The sequence below is a fragment of the Bos taurus genome, chromosome 3 (assembly GCF_002263795.3).
Source record: "Bos taurus isolate L1 Dominette 01449 registration number 42190680 breed Hereford chromosome 3, ARS-UCD2.0, whole genome shotgun sequence".
NCBI classification, from domain to species: domain Eukaryota; kingdom Metazoa; phylum Chordata; class Mammalia; order Artiodactyla; family Bovidae; genus Bos; species Bos taurus.
This window is the reverse complement of record NC_037330.1, coordinates 21,872,884-21,897,031: the sequence shown is the minus strand read 5'-3', so window position 1 is coordinate 21,897,031 and position 24,148 is coordinate 21,872,884. Positions and strand designations below refer to the sequence as shown.

General features: G+C 46.6%; 1 protein-coding gene across 2 annotated transcripts; it reads right to left on the bottom strand.

Annotated features, from left to right (window-relative positions):
* Positions 1-1,658: 1,658 nt before the first annotated feature.
* On the bottom strand, positions 1,659-19,215 carry GJA5 (gap junction protein alpha 5). Of its 2 annotated transcripts, none has more exons than XM_005203993.5 (2): positions 19,080-19,178; positions 1,659-4,769 (listed from the first exon to the last, which is right to left on the bottom strand). In XM_005203993.5, exon 2 carries the CDS (start codon positions 4,735-4,737, stop codon positions 3,658-3,660), a length of 1,080 nt encoding a protein of 359 aa, XP_005204050.1. In that variant the 5' UTR covers positions 4,738-4,769; positions 19,080-19,178; the 3' UTR covers positions 1,659-3,657.
* Between the last annotated feature and the right edge of the window lie 4,933 nt (positions 19,216-24,148).

The following is a 24,148-nucleotide window of genomic DNA, read 5'->3' as shown; positions in this document are numbered from 1 at the left end:
ATAAGTCCCTTGGCTTTTGAAGTCTTGGTGTAACATAAACTGTCAAATGTTAACAGCCATGTTTATAAAACCATGAGATTCACTATTTTTTTTTTCCCTAGGAGAAAAAAATGGATCCCAGGTGCTTTTTCCAGCTGAACTGCTCAGGTACTTCTGGGCTGAGCACCTTACCTTTGGACAGGTGCCAGGTACACACTTGACTCTCAACAGTGGTGTTGCAAGATGTGTTCTACGAGCTCTTTGCAACCCCTCTTTAAAAGAGCTTCCCTGCCCTGATAGACCAGTTGGTAGTTCAGATAATACTTGTTTGCTTTTTCCCAGCCTTTGGTTCTTTGTCTAGGAAATGGCACCCATTTGCTGGTGAGTGACTGGGTGATCCCTGGACTCTTTTTTTTTTTTTTTTTAGCACGAAGCATTTTCCTCTTCCAAAGAGATGTGATCCCAATCAAAGAGGCCAGTGAGAAGATGAACACTATCAGGGAACCTTCCTGGAACTCAGCTTCCAAGTGTAAAATGGGGATGGTGGTGGTGGTTTAGTCGTTAAGTCATGTCCAACTCTTGTGACGCCATGGACTGTAGCCTACCATGCTCCTCTGTTCATGGGATTTCCCAGGCAAGGATGCTGGAGTGGGTTGCCATTTCCTTTTCCAGGGGATTTTTCCCAACCCAGGGATTGAGCCTGAGTCTCCTACTTTGCAGGTGGATTCTTTACCACTGAGCCACCTGGAAAGCCCAGTATCAGGCCTATTTCACTTTCGGGCTTCCCTGGTGGCTCAGTGGTGAAGAATCCACGTGCAAAGTAGGAGACTCGGGTTCTCGGGCCCATTTCACAGGCTTCCCTGGTGGCTCAGATGGTAAAGACTCTACCTGCAATGCAGGAAATCTGGGTTCAATCGCTGGGTTGGGAAGATTCCCTGGAGAAGGGAGTGGCTACCCACTCTAGTTATTCTTGCCTGGAGAATCTCATAGACAGAAGAACCTGGTGGGCTACAGTCCATGGGGTTGCAAAGAGTCGGACATGACTGAGCGACTTACACACACAGGCCTATTTCACAGAGTCATTTCTGAGGTCTTCACTTTCCTAAAACCTTAGCCACTCCTTAAGGCCAAGTCAGGTATCTCCTCCTCTAATGTAGCTTTTTTCATGTGGATCACTTCTTAGAGCCTTATAGGTCCTAGAATTGGTCATTAATGAATTTCTATTTCATTCTCTTTTGTTTCCTTTATGTAATTTAGTTTAACCATCTTAAGCAGACTGTGAGCTCCATAATGGCAAGTTCTGGAATCATTCCTGAACATCCCAGGTTTTCAAATTCTATGTAGTCAATATAATAGCAAAAATAATGAAGATAATAGCAATAATTGTAATTTAATGACAGACTATGATTTCCCAGGCACCCTGCTGAACTCTTTACAAACACTATCTCATTTAACAACCTGTGAGGTAGATATTACTAGGTTCAGTTTACAGATGAGGAAACCAAGCTTCAGGGATTAAGTAGCTTGCTGGAGTCCAGTTGTAAATCAGCAGCTGCAATTTTCACCCTAGCATGTGTGATTCCAAAGCCCTTTGCAGTATTGATCAAGTGCTCCCCTCCCCTACCAAGTCTGCTACCTCTATCTTATAGTCATACCATGAAAGGGACACAAAGAAGAGATACATGGAGGGCCAGACTTTATTTGGACAAACTACACATATTATTTCCTTTTTCCTTCCTGAAAGCCCCTTCATGAAGGACTGATTTCATAGAATTTCTAACCCAAGAACACTTATTGCATAAAACAAACACCCTTGAGAGATAGTGAGAAAGATAGTCTTGTTTTGTTTTGGAGAGTCTTAATGCCAGTGCCAGACAATAGATTAAAAGGTGTTCCCTCCAGGGATCTGGGATAACCAATCATTCTTCCCTAAATGGCATCCCAGTCAGTTTCCTCCACCCCTCTGCCCACATCCTTCTCTCTCCCCACCAATAGCATTCAAGTCTCAGCAGAGGGGCCCAGAGATAGGCAGGTGGGGCAGAGGCTGAGCCTCCTGAGCCTTCAACCTCCTCTATCCAGGCCTCTCAGGGCTATATCTTTAGGTTGATGACACTGAAAACAGTGAGTCTCAGCCCTCTGCCGGGCATCTAGAGGAAAGCAGGAAAACCCAAGTGTCTCTAAGATATTCTTTCCTTATTTCTGGACTCCCCTCCCCTTCATCCACTTTATCAGCAGACACACACACAAACACACATGCATTTTAAAAAGTAATCATCTCCCTGTAAGTTTCAGCATCCAATTCTGAGCATCATTTATCTCCATCCAAAGTGGCAACCACCCATTATGGACGGACTGAAGAGAGAAACCTGGCCAGTCCCTGGGGAGACACAGCTTTTCTGCCATCCCCACTGCTTTTGGCAGTTTCTTTGGGAGCACTGGGAAGACACAGGCATCTCTGTGCTCTTAAACAGGGCCCTGCCAAGAGAACTGGAGATTCCCTTACTGCTTTCATGCCCCTGCTAAATACTCCAGGGAAAGGGAAATCTGGGGGCCTCCATAGTTGTCATCACACCTCCTCTTGGCACTCGAAGTTGGCAGTCAGCAAGGGAAGCAAACAGGAGGGGAAAATAGTTTTCCAGCATTTTCTCTCCTTTTTTATTTCTATCTTCACAACAGAATTATTCTTTTTCCCAAGGGGAATCTGAGAAGCACAATGTCCTCTTTGTTTTCATAAGACCTAGGGAAATTCCACTGGCCTCCATGGCTGGTGAACTGGTCAGGATTCAAGAGAGGACAATGGCTTCTTGGGCATTCTGGTCAATAAGGTGTTTAGGGGAGCACTCGAGGGACTGCCAAAGGGGGAATGGAAGGGATGGTGTCTATCATCAGCTTGAACTGTAAAAGAGCTGCAGGATGCCAGGTGGTGGCAGGAATTCCAGTGGAATTGTGTGTACAGTGACTCCCCGGGAGAGCTTTCCAGCCCCAGGGGCTGGTTGCACACCCTGGCAGAAGGAAAGGCTGCAATATCACCAAGGTGAGACATTTGACAGAGGTGCATACCAAGGCACTTGTAAAGTTGAGCTTGCTGGTTGAGTTCCAAGGACTTCTTTTTAAGTAAGACTGGGCAGAGGGAGGGGCAGCCGAGGGCAGACCACGGCAACCTCACCACCATTCCAAGGTATGGTCCAAGAAGACAACACACACAAGAGCACATCTGAGGCATGTTTCCTGACTCATGCTCATTGTTGGATTGGGAACTTTGGGCTCTTTCTTGCCAGAGGAAGGGTGTTCAGATCAAGGAAGTCAGAAGGACCTAGAGAATCCATCAGCTGTGTGGCTGTTGTGTAGAGTCATCCTACCCCTCTGGCTATCCCTCCCAGGCCAGATTTGCTATGATCCCCTCCCTTCTTCCATCCCATTCACAGAGTAATCTGAAAGGCTTCATTGAGGATTCTGGGTGGATGATGGGGAAGAGACAGCAGCCTGGACAGATAGCTATGTCTCTGACCGCATCCACAAAGACCTGCTAACATCTTCTGGGAAGAATGAGCAATGCCATTGAGACCCAGAGTCCAAAAATAGCATAGCAGTGGTGAGAATGAAAGAGATGGGGTCAGAAAGGACATGCCTTCCCTCTCTGAGTTCCTCTGTTCCCATCTGGTTCTCCCACACTGGAGGTCACACCGACAGGTCATCTGACCTGGCCTTGCTACTGGCCTTGCTGAGACGGCGCTTGTCACTCTGGTAGCCGTGGGGGAGGCTGGGTCCTGGGGAGCCTTCATTGGGTACCTCGGGCTTCTGGGCATAACGGATGTGAATAAAGCCTTCTCTCGGAATCTGCTCCTGACTTCGCACCTGCTCCGTGGCCAGGTTATCTGTGTTCTGCTGGGAGGCCATCTTGTTACTGAATGGACTGAAGAATTTCCCCCCAGGGCCATTCTCCAGGCACTGATTGAAGTCAGGGGGTGGTGTGCAGCTCTGGACTCTGCCGGCCGAGGGACCAGGAAGCTGGCACTCACCCACGCCTGGCTGGGACTTGACATATCGCTGCCTAATCTTTTTCCAGCCCAGGTGGTAAAGTTCAGCAAGACTGAGGAAAAGGGACAGTCCGGCCACCGCCAGCATAAAGACAATGAAGACATTCTTTTCCGTGGGCCGGGACACATAGCAGTTGACGGGGTGGGGACAGGGACTCCTGCGGCAGACATGCAGGGTGTCCAGGAAGACCCCATAGAGGAGGTACTGACCCACAATGAAGGCCACCTCCATGGTGGTGCGGATCAGGATGCTGCAGACGTAGGTGTTGAGTAGACTGCCCTGGAGGGCAATCCTTCCATTCACTTCTTCCCAGCAGGACAGCTCTGTCTTCTCGGCCACCGGGTACTCGTAGGAGCCAGCGGCCCGAGCCTCTTTGGCCCTCTCCGCCTCCCGGAGCAGCTTCCGCTTCTCCTGCACGCGCACCATGTGCACGGCGTGGCCCAGGTACACCAGCGAGGGCGTGGAGACGAAGATGACCTGCAGCACCCAGTATCGAATGTGGGAGATGGGGAAGGCTTGGTCATAGCAGACGTTCTCGCAACCAGGTTGCATCGTATCACAGAGGAAATCAGCCTGCTCATCGCCCCAGGATGACTCGGCAGCCGTGCCCAGCACCAGCATGCGGAATATGAAGAGGACTGTGAGCCAGACCTTGCCGATCACCGTGGAATGCTTGTGTACTTCCTCCAGAAACTCTCCCAGGAAGCTCCAGTCACCCATCTTGGCTCAGCAGAAGACAGGCGCCAAGACTCCTGCCAATGGGGCAGAGAGAAAAACAGAGGGATGGTTCTGCGGATGTCTGAGAAGTCCGATCATGTCCTGTGATTCCACTGACCCAAACCAATGCGTTCCTTAAGAAAGGCAACTTAAAAATCAGATTCACCTGAAAGGCTCTCCTTCTCCCCCATGCCCAGTAAAAATGAAAGAGAAGACTCAAAGGACTCCTGATTGCAAGATTAGAGTATGATTCCCATACTTTAATGGATCTAGAAATCAACTGAGATGTGTGTTAAAATGTGTGTGGATCCTGTGCTTTTACCTCCAGAGATTCTACTCTGGGAGGTCTGGGTTGGCCCCCGAGGGAATCTTGATTTGCAGCAAGTAGCCTCAGTTATTCTGATGCAGATATTCAAGGACCTCACCTGTGAAATATTGGAGTAGTGTAGGACAGGAATCTGCAAGTGTGACTCTGGACTTTTGCCTCACTGAGTCTGTTTCCTTGTCTGTAAAATGGGAATAGCTACACCAGAGGATTTGAGGGTTAAATGAGATGAGGTATGTGATATGCTGAAAATCATAGCTCACATGTTCCATATGGTTGAGTGGCTGTTGGGTAAAAAATATTTTTCTGACTTCAACAGGTAGAACTAGGTGGTAGAGAAAAAAGAGGGTGGGAGTAGCAAATGTGGCTCCTCAGGAAGCATTTTCTAGCAATCGGAGCCTTGCAGCATGGGTCAGATCTTCTGGGAGGTGGCAAAGGTGGCTCAGATGGTAAAGAATCTGCTGGCAATGTGGGAGACCTGGATTTGATCCTGGAGTTAGGAAGGTCCCCTGGAGGAGAGAATGGTATCCCACTCCAGTACTCTTGCCTGGAGAATCCCCATGGACACAGGATCCTGGGGGTGGTGGTGGGGGGGGGGGGGGGGGCGACTATAGTCCATGGGGTCGCAAAGAGTTGGACCTGACTGGGCAACTAAGCACAGCAGCACAAAGAAGACATTCAGAGGTTTCTCAGGTTCCCCCAGCTGGTGAGCAGCTGCTAGTGCTGATCTACTCCTCACTGCAGTGCAACCATTCCAGTGTGCCTTTCAGCTTGTCCTTCTGCATACAGAAGGCATCCACCCCCAGACCTGCCCACCTTACATTCAGAATAAATGCCCCAAACCTCTAAGTCTCACCTAGAACCTTCCCTCATAGGTCCTGGCATATTTCATCAGCCTCATTTCCTGCTGGTCCAGCATGCCAGTTCCTGAAAGATTCTTGAATGCCTTCCTCCCAACCGCCTCCTACATGTTTCCTCACCCCTAGCTGAATCCTATATACTCTTCAAAACTGAACCCAGTCATTGCTTCTCCAGCCCTCCCTGGGTTTTTCACGCTGAATATCTTCAGCTCTGCAGTGACCCTGGGGATACTCAGTCCTCTCCTAACATCTTGTGATCCTCTTTCTGTCTATGTTCTTCCAGTAGGAGCTCCTTGAGAACAAGACTTGCCTTTTCCTCTGTACCATCATCACCTAGCCCAGAGTGGGGGCTTAGTAAATCTTAGTTGAATGAATGAAGGAGCGGGTGGCAGGCACTGATGTTTCCTACTCATGGCAAACCAATCCCCTATTCTTTGCCTGTGTCCATTAGCAGGATAAGAAGGTCAGCTATCACTTTCTCAGCCTTCACTGCAGTTAGTTTTGCTCTGTGAGGTGAGGTGGGGAGGGTCTAATGTGGAGGGAGTGCTCTAGAAAATGTTTTCCATCCCCCAGTAAACAGAGAGAGCCTCCCTTGAAGTCCTCTTCACCCCCACGACTGCCTGTGGACAGGTTGTGTGAGTCAAGATGCCTGAAGCTGCCCAGGGAATCTCAGAAATGCAACCAGTGCCCCAAGGCTTCTGAATCAACTCTTGACTCTTCTATGTCCAGAATTTTTACTTGATGAGCAATAAATGTTCGTATGGCTTAAGCCTTTAATCAACCAGTCCTAATGAAAAAAAAAAAAAAGGAGGGAGTTGAAGATAAATATTCCCTTCTTGGAATCTTAAAACCTCAGACTCTGATGGGACTTTAGAGGTTGTCAAGTTCAAACCTTAACCTTCACATCTTTGTTGCCAGCATGCCCCCTATCCTATCCCAGTTCCAGTTGTTATGCATAAGAGGAAGGAAGAACAGGACCATATTTCATGGTCCAGGCTTTGGCTTCTGAGTTGATATCTTGACAGAGACCAGCCTCTTGGCTCTGTCTTCCCCCAGCACTCCACTCCCCAACCCTGAGAGTACACAGAGTCCCTGGGAATGAAAGGGTCCGTGAGTAAGCAGAAAGGACCTTATCTGTGTTCGCCTTCATATCAAAGACCCTTCCAAGTCTTGAGACCTCTCCTCTGGTTTGTGACCAGACATCTGCCCTTTTCCTCACATGATTAAGGGCCCCCTCCCAAAGTGGAAAATTGTGGCGCGTTTTTCCAAAAGGAAAATAGCTGATTAGATAAGAATTTGAATGGTCTACGATCCCTTCTGGGCGCGTGCACAGTGTTCAGCACCTTCAGGGTCATCAGCACACATGCAGAGGCCAGGATGTGGCAAGTGTCAGAGAGAAGGGAGGGAGAGAAGGGGAAAGAGAAGGATTAAAAAGAGGGAAAAGACGAGGGAGTGGTGGAAATGGGGGGAAAGAGTGTAATAGTTCAGGGAAGTCCATTTGGGGGTTAGTTAAGTAGAGTTCAAATCCTTGTGAGTATCTGCTGAGCTTGGAGAAGTTACTGGATCTATGTCTCAATTTCCTCCCATGCAAAATGGATATACTGTTATTTAGCTCATCAAGTATTATGAGGGGATACATAAAAAGCACTTCACACAGTACTCAGAATATAAGAACCAAATAAAAGGCAGCCATTTCTAGCAAGGAAAGTGGTGGGGAAAGACAAAAATAAAAGAAAGTGGAAGGTGGAGAGATGTGAATTATCAAGCAGAAGAGAGAAACAGAGGAGAAGGGCAGAAAGCCAGAGAGAAAGAGAAAGGTTAATGAAAAAGAAACGGAACAGATGTATATTCTTCCAGGGCAAGTTTTTCAAACTCTCCTCCATCCCTGAAGACTTTTCCCTTGATCTTCTGGCACTGTCATTCATTCCTTGCAAGTCCCCAAGGATGTATAAAAATAGTTCAAGGCAAAGAATGTGATGCTTTGGTCTGGTCTGCCAGGAGGCTTGCCTGCTGACTCCCTCACTTGTGGTCCAAGGGGTCCCACCTAGAAGAGGTAAAGCACAGGTACCAGAAAGGAAAGCAGTCTTGATAGAATATCAGAAAGACAATCTTTGCTGTTGTTGTTTAGTCACTAAGTCGTGTCCGACTCTTTTGCAACCCCATGGACTGTAGCCTGTCAGGCTCCTCTGTCCACTGGATTTCCCAGGCAAGAATAAGGAAATGGGTTGCCATTTCCTTCTCCAGGGGATCTTCGTGACCCAGGGATCAAACCCACGTCTCCTGCACTGGCAGGTGGGTTCTTTACCCCTGAGCCTCTGGGGAAGCCTCATTGGGAGAGAACAACAGAAACTAACTAACTGAGGAGGTGTGGACTGAGGCAGACCGGGAGCCCTGGTGGCAGCATATAGGGTGAAACACCTCTCATCTGTAACTTCTTGGATGACTCAGACAAGGTCAGAGAAACTTCACATTGCTGTTATGTACAAGCTGCTCAGCTTATAATAGGAAAGTTCCCTGGCTAAAGTCAATTTCCTGACTCCTCTGGGTGTCTTTGGGCCCCTTACAACCTCAGCCAAAGAAACTTGTAGATGAGATACTCATTGAGTTTTCTGGGTGAATAGCACACAATATACTTTGTAGATTATTATCTATTTCTTGGCAGGAAGTGTGTTAGGAGGGCAAAGGAAGCTGCCCATGCCATGAATAAACCTATCAAATACAAATGGTAGTATACGCCACTGCTTTGTCTGTGATCTTCACTAGCTTCCTGCTGTTTATAAAGTTCAAACTATTTAACTTGCTCTTGAGACCCTCCACAGTGTGTGTATGCTCAGTCGTGTCCAACTCTTTGCGACCCCACGGACTGTAACCCACCAGGTTCCTCTGTCCATGGGATTTCCCAGGCAAGAATATTGGAGGGGGTTGCCATTTCCTACTCCAGGGTATCTTTCCGACTGAGGGGTTGAACCTGAGTCTCTTGTGTCTCTTGCATCTCTTGCATTGGCAGGCGGATTCTTTACCTACTTCGCTACCTGGGAAGCCCTCCCCATCCTATCTATTTCTGCTGTTCCCCTCACATACTCAATACTTAAGCTACACAACTCCCCACACACATATTCATGACCCACAATTTCTCATCTCTTTATCTTTTTTCCTATATAGCTGGTATTGTTTTATTTTTAATTTTTATTGGAGTATAGTTGCTCTACAATGTTGTGTTAGACTCTGCTATCATACAGAGTAAAGTCAGAAAGAGAAAAACAAATGCCATATATTAATGCATATATGTGGAATCTAGGAAAACGGTACAGACAAATCTATTTGCAAAGCAGAAATAGAGACACAGATGTAGAGAACAAACATAAAGACATCAAGAGGGGGGAAAGTGTGGGTGGGGTGAATTGGGAGATTGGGACTGACACATATGCACTATTGGTACTATAAATAAAATCGATAACTAATGACAATCTACTGTATGGCATAGAGAACTCTACTTAATGCTCTGTGGTGATCTAAATGGGAAAATCACCTCTTTATCTTGGCTTCTCATGTTCTCTTAGCCTATGATGTCCTTCCCTTTCCGTCATTCATTTAATACATTTATTGAATGCTTACCAGTTATCAGGCATCATTCAGTGAGGACAACACTGAAGATACAGCAACTAAAAAGACAAGCGTCCCTGCCTTTACTGAGCTGAACTGCCTTTATTTTCCTTCATTAAGGAGAGAGAATAAATGCATAATTGCAATAAAGCACAATGTGTGTTAACATTAGGGAAATACAGGGGCCTGGGGCTCAGTGGTGAAGAACCCTCCTGCCACAGCAGAAGACTTGGGTTTGATCCCTGGATCAGGAAGATCCCTTGGAGAAGGAAATGGCAACCCACAGCAGTATTCTTGCTTGGGAAATCATGTGGACAGAGGAGCCTGGTGGGCTACAGTCCACAGTCACAAAGAGTTGGACATGACTTAGAGACTAAGCAACAGCAGGGATGGAAACATAAGACGGGAGGTTGACTCCGGCTCAGGTGGGGCCTGGGCCCTTTGTAGAGCCCTGGATAGTTGAATTCTACAGCCCTTTGCAACTGATATGAGTTCTGAAGCCCCCAAGGCAAAAAGAGATAGTCCCTAGAACCTGGACAAGAACAACTCAACCCCAAACATTCTTTATTCCAAGAATTTCCATGTCCTCTTTCAATGTGTCACATTGTGGGACAAAGCAAAACTTTTGGAGAAGTAATTAGGGAACTTGTTTGGTAATAGTAATGTGGTGCTTGGATAAGACGGAAAGGGCCAAAGGAAGGTTTCTGTGCAAAGTGAGCATCATTTTACTCCTTCACTTCATGTATTATATGATTAGGAATAAAATTCAGTGTCTAGTTCCCAATCCAGCGCTCCTCCTTATGTTGGCACCTAGGCCGCCCTACACAGCCAATGTTTTTAAAGAAAACCAATTTAGAGCAGCCCAAATTAACCTAAACTCATAGTCAGCACCTCTTTCTCTGCCCCACCATTCTGAGTGGAAATGGAGACATTGTCTCAAATTGACCTCAGCCCTCTTTGATATCTCCTGAACTCTGAAGATGCTAAATTACCATCTAGCAGTCGGGATATACTCCCACACTGGCCTATATGCTGCCTTATCCTTGTTCTCCAAAAACTTCTTGTCTTTCAGCTAACTTGCACTATGTGTCTGCTATTATTCTCGGCACTGAAATAATACCTCAGAGGTACCAGGCCTGGCAGAGACTAGGCAGTCAATATCTGTTGAATTAATAAACAGATCAGGGGACTTCCCTGGTGGTTACAACTCCACGCTCCCATCGTAAGGGGCACAGGTTTGCTGCCTGGTTAGAGAACTAAGATTCCACATGCTGCACAGCCCAGCTAGCCAAACAAGCAAAAACCCAGATTAGACATGATTCCTGCCCTCAAGGATTTAACAGCTTCCCCTATAAGATGGGTAGTAGACTTCTCAAAGTGAATACTTAGTATTTTTATTGCATTAGGTTTTCTTATTCGGTGCATAATAAATGTTTTCTTAATGATTGGGGGAAGAATGTTTGATCTAGTAATAAAGTTGCATTACCTCTGACACAGCCCCCAAATGGAGTGGGGGACGTGAGACCCTTCCGTTGGTAGTCATCCTGCTCACTGCAGTCCTTTAGTCATGACTGCAGCACGAACTAGGCAAGCTGCAGGTGACAAGTGCCACCCAGCACATAGCAGAAACTGCACCTTCGTCTCTCCTGCTCAGAAGGTGTGTTGCAAGTGAGTTAGAAGCTACTGTGAGGAGGCCTTGAAAATTCTCTTTCTTTTGTTGATTCTAGTTCTGTCCTCTGGAACAAACATATCAGTCCTTACAATATGTTATTTTTTAATTCATTAATTAATTTCTTTTTGGTTGTTTTGGGTCTTTGTCGCTGTATATGGGCTTTCTCTAGTTGTGGAGAATGGGGGCTATTGTCTAGCTGGGGTGCGAAGGCTTCTTATTGCGGTGGCTTTTCTTGTTGTGGAGCACAGGCTCTAGAGCGTGGGTTCAATGGTTGTGGTGCACGGGCTCAGTTGCTCTGCAGCATGTGGAATCCTTCCAGACCAGGTATCGAACTCAAATCCCCTGCATTGTCAGGCAGATTCTTATTGACAGTACCACCAGGGAAGTCTATAGTATACTGCTGCTGCTGCTACTGCTGCTAAGTCGATTCAGTCGTGTCCGACTCTGTTCGACCCCATAGACGGCAGCCCACCAGGCTCCCCCGTCCCTGGGATTCTCCAGGCAAGAACACTGGAGTGGGTTGCCATTTCCTTCTCCAATGCATAAAAGTGAAAAGTGAAAGTGAAGTCGCTCAGTCGTGTCCGACTCTTAGCGACCCTGTGGACCGCAGCCTACCAGGCTCCTCCATCCCTGGGATTTTCCAGGCAAGAGTACTGGAGTGGGGTGCCATTGCCTTCTCCACTATAGTATTTTACTTAACAACAAATTTGTGTCCCCACCTCAGGGGCTGGGGCTTGGGTTTAATTGTAAAACCTTGAGTTTCCCACACGTAATGAGAATTATTTGCTCTGCTGACTCTGTATCATCTCTCCAACTCAACCCTGAGTTGAGTTGTCCTTGAAGATAAACCCCATAATGATTCATCATTGGATCCTCCCCCTGAAATCTCTCTATTCTCTCTTTTCCCTTAGAGCTTAATATTGTGCCCTGAAGTTGATAGGCAGATTTGTGTACTTTTTAGAAACAACGGTGGATGAATGACAGCATTCAGGTCACTCAAAACACCTAATGCCAGTAGAGGCAGCTCCTTGGGAAGCCAACCTAGGGTCACCTGCACAGTTACTATGGTGACCGGGATACCAGGGAAAGAAGAGCCATGAGCCTTCCTTCTGCGCATGAGGGAGCCCTCCACTTAACTGAACAGGACTGAGTGTGTCTATAGCAAGAGACTTGGTCACCACGGACTATTCCTTCTCTGCCCCCTCCCCACAGATTACTGGGAAACTCATCCAAGTTTGTCAAAATTAGATTTTAAGATCACTCTGCAGAGTCTGTGTCTAATTCTGGACAATGACACATGTTCTGGATAGTATCTACCAGACCTCTGGCTCTCAATAAAGATTGTTATTCATAGTAATAATAACAATCCCCTGGGCCCATGTTATAATTTCGCTCACCATGCAGTGGAATGCGGCAAGGGCAGGGTTGACTTGCTTCCCAATGAAGAGAATTCTGTTGTAAAAAGACCCAAAGGGTGTCACTTACAGGATGCCTTAGATGCAGTCTCATGTCAGTGCAGCTCAGTTCAGAAAGTGTCCATGAGCCTCAGTGCTATGCCAGATATCAAAGGTGGCTTTATAAAGTGAAGTGTCAGCTGTAACCATCATCTCAGAGCTCTTGTGAAGCTTACTTATGATTGTACATTTTTCTAATTTTCCTTCACCCCCAATAGTTTCTCCCTAAAATAGACTTGTAGGGAGAATTACGGGAGAGAGTGCTCTTGATCCTCAGCCACCTCATTAATCTTTATTATCCTCGCAGATTCTCAGTTCCATTTGCTAGTTTACCCAGAGTTACACAAAAAGGTGAGAATAAAAAGAGAATCTAACACTCTATGAGACCCTTCTATGTGCCAGATACTCTGCAAGTTTCTTGATATATATTTTCTCATTTGATTCTCACAGCAACCAGAGAAAGTAGGGACTGACCCTGTTCCCTTCTTACAGGCCTCAGTGGGGGTAGACTTGAGCAAGATCACTTGAGGGTGACTTGCTGGTAAGCGATGAAATTGGCATCAAAGCCAACTCTTGTCTTTTCTGACAGCAGTGCTCCTGCCTTAAGAATCATGCTAGATTCTAAATCACCTGAAGTTCCTTTCTTTGAAAATCCTTACTGGTCGAAGAGTGGCCTCTTTAACATAAGATAACTGCCACAGGGATGTTTGTGAAATAACTATGAGACTAGGGAGACTATTTGTACGTGGTTGAGGGTAATTCTTACATTTAGAACTTTCATTCTTTTCTTGATTTAGGTTTGTGGTAGCTACTTCAGCCTCAGGGAAAGCAACTAGCTAGATTTATGATATACCTATGGCTATTGAGTTGGGCGGAGAAGGCAATGGCAACCCACTCCAGTACTCTTGCCTGGAAAACCCCATAGATGGAGGAATCTGGTAGGCTGCCGTCCATGGGGTCGCTAAGAGTCAGACATGACTGAGCGACTTCACTTTTACTTTTCACTTTCATGCATTGGAGAAGGAAATGGCAACCCACTCCAGTGTTCTTGCCTGGAGAATCCCAGGGACGGGGAGCCTGGTGGGCTGCCGTCTATGGGGTCAAACAGAGTTGGACACGACTGAAGCGACTTAGCAGCAGTAGCAGCAGCATTGAATTGGGCAGTGTGGGCAACTTTCTCAGAATGAGAAGTCCAGGGGGCCTGCACCCCTGAATCTTAATCTCTAGAGAGGGGAGGAGGAGTTAGAGATGAGAGAGAGGGAGAAGGAGACAGATGGACGAGATTAAGTATCACTTTAGTTTTCCTTTTACTCCGGCCAAGGGCAGATAATTAACTCCTCTTTAAATTTAATTATTTGATTCTGGCAAGGACAGAGTGGGCCATTCAGAGATCCTGCTGGCTGACAGTTGTTTCAAAGCCAAGGAGGTAGAAGGGAGCAGGCAAAGTAGAGAAAGAGCATTATGCTAGGATAAGTAATCTTCTTAAAATGTTAGAAGATGTATTTACAAGGAATGGATGGGAGGGAATGGCAAATGGAGATATTGAATTACAAGGAAATATTGGGAGATCTTTATTGTCCCAGAAGGGGTTGATTGATACTTATGTGGCTATTAATGAAAAATACATTTATGAAATGCTTTATTATTTCCAACATCTTGTCATCAATTCATAGTACAGTAGAGCTAAAAGGAATCTAGGAATCTAGGGATCAATCAAAATCAACCCCTTATGTCTCAACCCAAGATGAAGACCAGGGTCCAGGGAAGTTAAGTGGTAGTAATAACAGAAACCACTATCTGAGTGTTTTCCACGTGTGAAGCATTTTACAAGTCCACTTTCTAACTCTTACATTAGCCCTGCTAGGAAAGCAGTATTATCCCATTTTAGAGCTGAGAAAACTGAGACTCAGAGTTTAAAGAACTTGTACAGAGTCACACAAGTAGCAAATGCTGTGTAGGAGACTTGAACTTGGTCTACCTGACTTCAAAGCCTGCCTTTCTCTCTGTGCCTCTAAAAGGGAAAGAAAAGCAAAGAGGCCTTAGGACTGACAGGACTGACAGCTGGTGACAAAGCCATGACTGGAGCTCCAGTGTCTTAACTCCACAAGCAGGGCTTTCCCCACTTTCCCATAAGAGGCCCAGGGTTTTTCCTTTTAGCCTCTGGTTCATTGGCTGGCCATCCCTTGCATATGCTGTTCCTAGAATTGATGATCACATGGAGCCCTCAGCCCACAGTGGTCAGGATTCCCAGACTCCTCAGCATCTGCCACCGTTTGGCCAGAAATCACATATAGAAAGTTATTTCCTTTTTTAGCCAGTAAATGCCCTTGGCTGAGACACTGTCTACCGCTGGGTTCTCAGCTGGCCAAACAGCAGGCGCTGGAGTTCCATTGATGTCAGATTGCAACAAGAGCAATGGGAACAGAAATAGTTAGGTGGTAGGACTCATGCTTCCTCGGAAGAGTGGGATTCGAGCCTGCCTCCATCACTGTCTAGTAGTGTGACCTCTGGCAAGTCACATAACCTCTCAATTTCTTCCTCATTTGTAAAGAGGGCATGTTTCCTCATGGGGATTAAACAGTGTGTGAATAAGTGGAAACATCTAGAACCATAATAGGCACATAGTAGCCACTCAGTGATGTAGTTCCTTGTTTTCTGCCATTTCCAGTAAAAACTCCTCTCAAATAAGACCCAGCGAGCCACCTTGACTCAGCATTTGACATGAGCAGGCCGGCTAGAGGGCCTCAGCAAGGACCGCCCCCATGTGCTACCACGTGGGGGAGGGTGACTGTCAGAGGCGAGGAAAACATGGGCAATGGGAAGGATATTAATTTAACTCTACATCAGTTATGTCATTCGGTTTAAAGAAGAGTGGTAGGAGGAGAGGAAGAGACGTGTAGAGATCCACTCCAATCACGCTCCATTTATACTCATCATTGGTCCAGCCTGCCTCCCAACTTTCCTTTAACTCAAGATTTTGGGTCTGGAGATGGACTCATGAGTCGATATTACAATGTGTGCTTCATGTAATTCCTTCTTTCTGAGGAGCTGCAGCACTTAGGAATCTAATCACCAATCCGAAGGCACATCCACAAGGATAGCTTTGAAGGTGACTCAGTTTTCCATGAAAGAGAAATAGGAGGTTGTGTACTCTGTGATCTGAGGGGAAAGAGGCATCCTGACCCCTAACTACACCTGCACTTCCTAAAGTTCTGAATCACGGAGATGCGAGGTTGGATTCAGCTTCTAGAAGTCCTCTGTGGACAAGAGCCTCAGAAGACAGGTTTTTCTGGTTCCAGCTATTTGGTTGTGACTCCAGACAAGATCTTCCCTCTCCCTGAGCCTCAGTTCACTCATAGGTAAAACAAAGAGGTTGAGCTGGATGATTGTTTAGGCCCTTCCAGGTCTGTTAGAACATCAGGGGAATTTGTGACTTGCCCAGTTGTGATCATCTGGCAAATTAGTGGAAAGTCAAGAGGCAAATCCAGATTTTCTAATTCCCAACTTAGAGGTCAGCAAAAGTAGACCCAGAAAAAAAAAAAAAAAAATCTGTGGTCATAAAAACCAGGCAGTACCTTCAGAATTTCAAGTCATGGTGAGCCTTCACTATGGAAAGACCTTTGCTTAAAACGAGACTCAATTCAAGAGACTTGGACTGAGCACCGGGTGACCTGTATTCTCCTCTGTTGTTCTATCATTCACTGAGCAGTTACTGCATGGTAGCCATTTAAAATACATCGTTTTATTTACTCTACATAAAACTTTACAAGGAAAGTATGTATTCACTTTGACAGATAAAGAAACTGAGGCTCAAAGACATTAAATCATTTCCCCAAGGTTTACACAGTTGAAATTCTAATCCAAATGTGGTTCCTTTTGCCCTGCCCCTGAATTAGAGAAAATCTAAGATCTTTCTGTGTTATTTCAGTACCTCTGATTCTGAGGCCTCCTGACTCCCTTTCCTTATGAAGGTGAGTTGATTACTAAAGGCTGAATTTTTCTTGCCCATTGTTTGCTAATATGTCAGAAACAATTGATTCACACAGTGGCATCAAGCTGTCCCTTGCCAGGAACCAGAAACTTCTGGCTATTGAAAGGGAAGTCAGCTTATTTCCTATGAGCCCTGAAGCTTTCCTGAAAAAGTGGGCATCTCTCCCCTTCAGTCAATTCAGTCCTGGAGCCCAGACACAGAGAACTGCTGGACTCCAAGGTGGGTGAGATCTTTCCTGGGACAGATGACAAAGCCTGGGCCTTGGGTCTCCCTAACCCTGAGGACTGTGAGTCTTCTAGTTCCTGTCTGATTGATCCACACCGACAGGCTCCCTGCTCTGTTTTGACCAGCTGGTCCCAGAGGCGAGATCAGCCAGGACTCATGAGGCCAGGCTGCCCTGTGGTAGCCCTGCTGGCTGTGAGAGCCCAGAAGCCTCCACTGCGGGTGCCCCCAACCAGCTGGCGGAGATGAAGAGGAGCAGGTGGACAGTGGTGCCACTGCCAGGCAACAGGACTGTACAGATACTTACATGCAAGAAGCAGGGAGGTTTGGGGGGAAATGGAAACTCAGAAAACACAGCCAAGGATGGGAGGCAGAAGAGCCCGTGGTGTGAGTGAGCTGAGTATGGTGTTCTCCCAACTACACTGGCCCTGGCTCTCTCTTGTTTCCAACAATCATTTCCCTTTTCTGAGCCTTGTTTTCCTCACTTGCCAAAGGAAACCTAAGAGACCACTTCCAATTCTAAAGGCCTAGGACTTCAGGGCAGTATCTGGAGTCAGGGACAGGAGTGAGGCAGGTAATAGACAAGAACAATAACCGGTTTCAACAACGCAGCGAGAACATCTCTGGAATTCCAGGCAGTGGCCAAGCAGGGAACACGGTTGTGTTACTGCCATGGCTCTGTGAACGTCATGTGTCTGGGGAGGGGACGCCCCAGGATGCCAGTTTGGAAGCCAGGAAACTCATGTCCTGGTATGGTTTACTGTATGCCAGTGGTCTCTGGGGCTGCTCCTTGACCGCCAGCAAGGGAGGAAAAGGCTTGGAGAGACAGCAGGGGGAGCAGGCTCTGAACAGCAATGGTGCCCTAGGGACCCTGGCTGAAGGGTGGCAGGTTCAGAGCTGTCCCTGGTGAACGGCAAGTCAGGGGCTGGGCTGGGCTATGACTCTCAGGTCAGTGGGTGGAAGAGATAGAGGCCACTTGGCCTGATGATGTAAAAGTCAGGCTGGGATGCTTCTAAATACCAGCTTATGTCCCTAGCCATGAGCCTACCACCCCAGGCAGATGGAGGTGGCCTTGGTCTCTTCTCTGTCCAATGTCACTGGATCTCTCCCAGGTCGCCTGACTCCCTGCCTGGTGTCCTTTCTTGTCTCAGGCCAGTCAGACTCTGTGTGCCAGAGCTGTGTTCAGAAAAGAGCTCGGTGAGATGCTGAGGAGTCAGAACCAGGAAGTCCTCCATTATGGTGGGATATTGAGAGAAGGAATGAAGGAAAAACTGAGCCAAGGTGCAGTAAGGATGTCAAATCCTTTGTCGGGCTTCCCTTCTGTGGTGTTTCTGAGGTGCATTTGAGCTTAGGAATCTCAGCCTTGGACAATGTTACTGCTGACGGTAATGAGAGGGGTCCTGTTACTTCAAACCTTCCATCTTATAGCTGAGGAAAGTGAGGCCCAGAAGGGGAATTGTCTGGTCCAAGATCACAAGCCCCTCAGTGCAGTAGAAACCAGGTCTCTTGGCCCCCTGAGCCCCAGTTCCTTTACCACATGCTTGAAAGGGAGATGAAGGGGCCAACAGAAACCTTCCTGCCCTGTGCCCAGGAGGAAAGGAGACCGCCCATGGGTGCTTCTCTGGGGCTTTCTCTCTGGGTCTCACCAGCTTCTTTCCTCCAGCACGAGGGGCCAGATTGCTCACAATGTACAGCAGGGACATGATACTCCACAAGAAACCAGGCAGGGAATATTTTTAAACCATCCAACATGCCTTAGGGGGGAAAAAAAATCAAAACACTCTTCTAGATGCTGTGGAAACATTTCAAAAGATTCCAAGCCTAGAGGAAGCATCGTAAAATAGTGATCGTTTGAGTTTTTAAAGGGCCAATTCCAGTCTTCACAAAAGTTCCTGGAAATGGCCTGGTGTCCTGCTTAGAAGATGCCCCTGGAGCATGGAGACTCTGTGAGAGGTAGACAGATGGCAGAGGCCCTCCACTTGCGTTTCTACAGCTCCTTCTAAATCGAGTACGTGATTTATCTACTGCTTCCTAAGCCATCCTCTTTAATATACCCAGAGCTGACCATCACAGGGGCTGGTGGTGAGAGAGGTAGGAGAGAAACCCACAGGTGCAGAGAAAGAGCTTTGTTGTGACCAGCCTGTAATTCAAGACTTTCTCTATGGCTCTTTCCCATCAATTGGTAGTTTTAGCTCTTAAAATCCAAGTTTACTCTTACCTTCTTCTCCTCCTCCTTCTGTCTGGAATTCCCGTAGGCTTCTTGGTTCTCTGGCCGCCTGTCCTCCGCTGCCCACTCTTCCTCGCTCTCCAGCCTGTCAGTCGCTCCTCTCCCACCCTCTTTTTAATCGCTATCTGTCACCCTCCCTCCGCCCACTTCTTCCTACTCTTTCTCTCTCCTCCCACTTCCCCCTCAGGATCTCTCCCTCCCCTCTCCCTTTTGTGCTCCTAGGATCTTTGCTTGTTTAAAAAGTTTTCTCCCCTTGACCTGCTTGCAGCCTTTGCACACGGCGTTCTCCCCAGAAGGAGACTGAGCCCTCCCCCTCCCCCCGGCCCTCCCCCTGTCATTGTTGCCACAGTCCTCGAGCTAGCCCTCTCTCCTTCAGGCTGGTTGTGCAATGGTGCTAGTCTTTGCCTGCCCACCCGCTGCTGAGCTGCTTTCCTGGGCATCATTGGGAAAACCGGTACTACCCCAGAGATCCCTCTTCCCCATCCTTTTCCTGTTGTCAGAAAAATGGACTGCGCATTCACAGAGCAGGTTTTTCGGGGATGTCTACTATGCCCACATCAGTGAGCTGAACACAGAAAACATGCTCTCACAAATCACAAACACCAGCACCCAGAATAGACACCAGGGGTCACCTGAAAGCTCCAAAGGGCGGGGAGAGGGCATCTCCACTGCCCAGGACCACTCTCTCCTTCTCTAATGCAAAGAGAATACTTTTATGTGTCAGGCACCGGGATGGGGTGAGATAGATATGGATATAGATATGGATATAGACATAATATTACAAGCTGGAATCAAAATTTTGGGGGAAAATATCAACAGCCTCAGATAGGCAGATGATACCTCTCTAAAGGCAGAAAGTGAAGAGGAACTAAAGAGCCTCTCGATGAGGATGAAAGAGGAGAGTGAAAAAAACTGGCTTAAAACTCAACATTCAGAAATCTAAGATCATGGCATACAGTCCCATCACTTCATGGCAGATAGATGGTGAAACAATGGAAACAGTAACAGACTTTATTTTCTTGGGCTCCAAAATCACTGCAGATGGTGACTGCAGCCATGAAATTAAAAGATGCTTGCTTCTTGGAAGGAAAGATATAACAAACCCAGACAGTGTATTAAAAGGCAGAGACATCACTTTTCAGACAAAGGTCCATCTAATCAAAGCTATGGTTTTTCCAGTAGTCATATATGGAGGTGAGAGTTGGACTATAAAGAAACCTGAGTGCCAAAGAATAGATGCTTTTGAACTGGTGGCGTTGGAGAAGACTTTTGAGAGTCCCTTGGACTGCAAGGAGATCAAACCAGTCAATCCTAAAGGAAATCAATCCTGAATATTCATTGGAAGGACTGACGCTGAAGCTGAAGCTCCAATACTTTGGCCACTTGATACAAAGAGCTGACTCATTAGAGAAGACCCTGATGCTGGGTAAGATTGAAGGCAGGAGGAAAAGGGGGTAACAGAGAATGAGATGGTTGGATGACATCACTGACTCAATGGACATGAATCTGAGCAAACTCCAGGAGATAGTGAAAGACAGGGAAACCTGGGGCGCTGTAGTCCATGGGGTCGCAAAGAATCGGACAGGACTTAGCAACTGAATAACAATAGGGCCAGCCTATGCTAAGTGGGAGAAAAGATTGTTCCTTGTCCGCAAGAGGCTGATATTCTAGTTGCAGAAAAGAGCTATTCAGATAAAGCAGTTAGTATAAAGGCAGTATCTATATGTATTTATCGTCAATGCATAATGATATAATGAAGTGTTAAATTGGGTGGGGAAAACACCATTTGGACAACATGTTCATTAGAGTGATGTCTGATAATGGTGAAGGGGGCAGGGAAAGGCATATTTACTGAAGGCCTTCTAAGTACCAGGCATTCTCACCTCACAACACTGCAGGGTAGATGCTCTGTTATTATTTCCATTTTATAGAAAAGAAAATTCAGACTCAGAGAAGTTTAGTGACTTGCCCAAGATTATTCAGTTAATAGGGGGAGGAAATGTCTGCCTGATGCTAAAGGCCAGGCACTTTCTCCCCATGGCTGTAGAGGAAATTCTCATGAAGCCTGTTTACCTGGTCAGAGAAGTGGGGCACAGGGCCCTCCAGCTGGAAGCAAACAGACCTGCAGATGCCACAAGAAGGATGGGCTCCAGCCCTTGCAGGAGAGGTTGTCTTTGACCATGACTGTGAGTCCAGCGGGTCCAGCACCATCTGAGGTTTCCAGGAAGAGACCAATCATCTTCTCTATGAGTCTTTTAAGGTGGTATTTTGAAAAGTGCTTCTTTTTTGCTTCTCCTGATGGGCAAGAGGGCAAATGAATAGACCTTTCAATGTCTCCTCTACTCAATGTGTCTCTGACTCCATCAGTTTCCTTCCCAAGACGCTGGGGTCCAGATGTTTAAACAGCCACTCTCCTTAGAGCCTATAAGGGTAACACATGCAAATAAGTTCTGTCAGCATCTCCTTTCAAGAGTGATGAGTCCCTCTTGCCTCATTGGAGGGTGTTAATGGGTCACTGGAGCCCTGGTTTGTGGGCTGAGGTCACACACTTTTCTGCCAGTGGAGATTCAGACACCATAGTCGTAAGCTGTCCCCTTAAAGACATACTTTCCAGTGGTTAAAATGAGCAAGAACATCCTGTTCCAAGAAGCAGAAAGCAAAAGAAACACAGACTTCCTTGCCCCTGGTACTCTGGTCTATGAATCTACTCTCAACACATCTCAAGTTTTAGTCCCCAAGAAAAGGCCTGAGTCACAACCAAGCTTTTTCTTGGGCTTAAGGCAGGTGAGATTTTTTTTCTGATTCCAAAATTAAGAACTCTGTGGTGGGCTTGTACCTGCAGCCTCCACGGAAATGAGAAGAGGAGGAGGAGGAATCCAGGATCAGCCAAGCCTGATGCTCTCCCACTGAAGCCAGGGCATGAAGACAACAGCTGGATGCAGCATCACTGGGCTTCTGTGAGTCCCAGGTCCACGCATTGCATCCACAAAGATTGGGACCTTCTTCTGGGAAACTTTAGAATGGGCTTTGTCCTCTAGATCTGAATGGAAGTCCTTGAAAGCAAGAAGGCTGGGAATTTTATTTTGGTTGAATCATCAGCAGTGTCTAGAGTGTGCAGTGCATATCCGGAGCACACCTCTCTCTTATAATAAATTATGCATTCTTGGTCTATCCACACCTACCCACCTCACAAGGACTAAAAAGGGCTTGCTTCTCCTTTATTCTGAAAGATGTTTTCAGTCAAGTCCATGGTATCTAGGTGATCTATTGGCAAGCATCTTAAAATACAAGGTCAAGAAACTTTCCGTCAAATATGCCATTAATGCAAGTGCCTGCAGACACATCACTCAAAGGAGAGTCATTTCCTTGCATGTGAAATAGCTATAACACCCCAGGCCTGTCTTAATAATCCAGCCAATAATAATAAAAAGCAAACTCATGAGCAAAAGTGTTATATCTCCTCCCAAATTAGTGTTCTCCTGGAGTCAAGTTATTATGCAAGATTAGAGGCATTTAGACGGAGAGGGCAATGGCAACCCATTCCAGTACTCTTGCCTGGAAAATCCCATGGGTGGAGGAGCCTGGTAGGCTGCAGTCCATGAAGTTGCTAGGAGTCAGACACGATTGAATGACCTCACTTTCACTTTTCACTTTCATGTATTGGAGAAGGAAATGGCAACCCACTCCAGTGTTCTTGCCTGAAGAATCCCAGGGACGGGGGAGCCTGGTGGGCTGCTGTCTATGGGGTTGCACAGAGTCGGACACGACTGAAGTGACTTAGCAGCAGCAGAGGCATTTAGAAGACTAAGACTCTTCCCTGTTTTCTGTTTTAATTTTCTTTCTCTCCAACCCCCCTGCCCCCCATCCCCAAAGGTTAATCTCATGTTCAGATAGCTAAATATTCAAGGTAGAAAACACAGGACTCAGAGCAAATAAACTTGTGGTTAGAGTGCTTGGGTCCAGATCTTGACTCCATTCAGCAGACGTGGGTCCTTTTTTGCCATGTGGGGACCCATTTGGAGCATCAGAGTTGGTATGAAGAGTAAGTTGAAGACATTTGAGATTCACTAGGCAGAAAGACGGAGAAGGCAATGGCACCCCACTCCAGTACTCTTGCCTGGAGAATCCCATGGATGGAGGAGTCAGGTAGGCTGCGGTCCATGGGGGTCGCTAAGAGTCGGACACGACTGAGCGACTTCACTTTCACTTTTCACTTTCATGCATTGGAGAAGGAAATGGCAACCCACTCCAGTGTTCTTGCCTGGAGAACCCCAGGGACGGGGGAGCCTGGTGGGCTGCCGTCTATGGGGTCGCACAGAGTTGGACACGACTGAAGTGACTTAGCAGCAGCAGCAGGCAGAAAGAAGGCTTCTCGGAGTTTCCCTTATCTGACTAGAAGCAGCAGCTTCTGGGAAATGAGACTACTATAAATCCCCTCTCCAGGGAAATTTCATGGCCATGAAGAAGACAGAATGATCACTCTACTTGCATAAACAAACATTATCACAACTTTCTTGTCTCCTATTTGTTCTCCTAAATACCTGTTTGTCTTTTCTAAGGAAACCTATTTATTCCTCCCATAGAAGTCTTTTCTACCCTCCTCCCCGCCACCACCCCACCCCATCTCTTCTCTAAATTAAATATATAAGCCTCTAACTTTAACCATTTAGTGAGCTAACTACTTTTGTTAGCTCCCCTATGCATTTGGGAAAAAAAATCTCTTTTTGTGCTATTAATCTCTTTCGTGAGTTCAATTCATGGGCCACTCTACCCACCCCGACTCCCCCAGCCCAAGTACTGAACCAAAAGGACAGAGGACAATTTTTTTCTCCCTGAAAGCCACATCTGGTCCACTTTTAAAATAAAGACAATGATAGTACCTATCAAACCTGTAGATTATTTATGAAGATTGAATGAGATGTATATCATGTTTGGCTTATAGTGAGTGTTAAATAAATATTCTCTCTCATGTGTAAAATACATAGAGATCTGTTCTGAAGATCAAAATTAAATTATAGATGGGAGAATACTATGGAAAGAGAAAAAAATTAACAATGGAA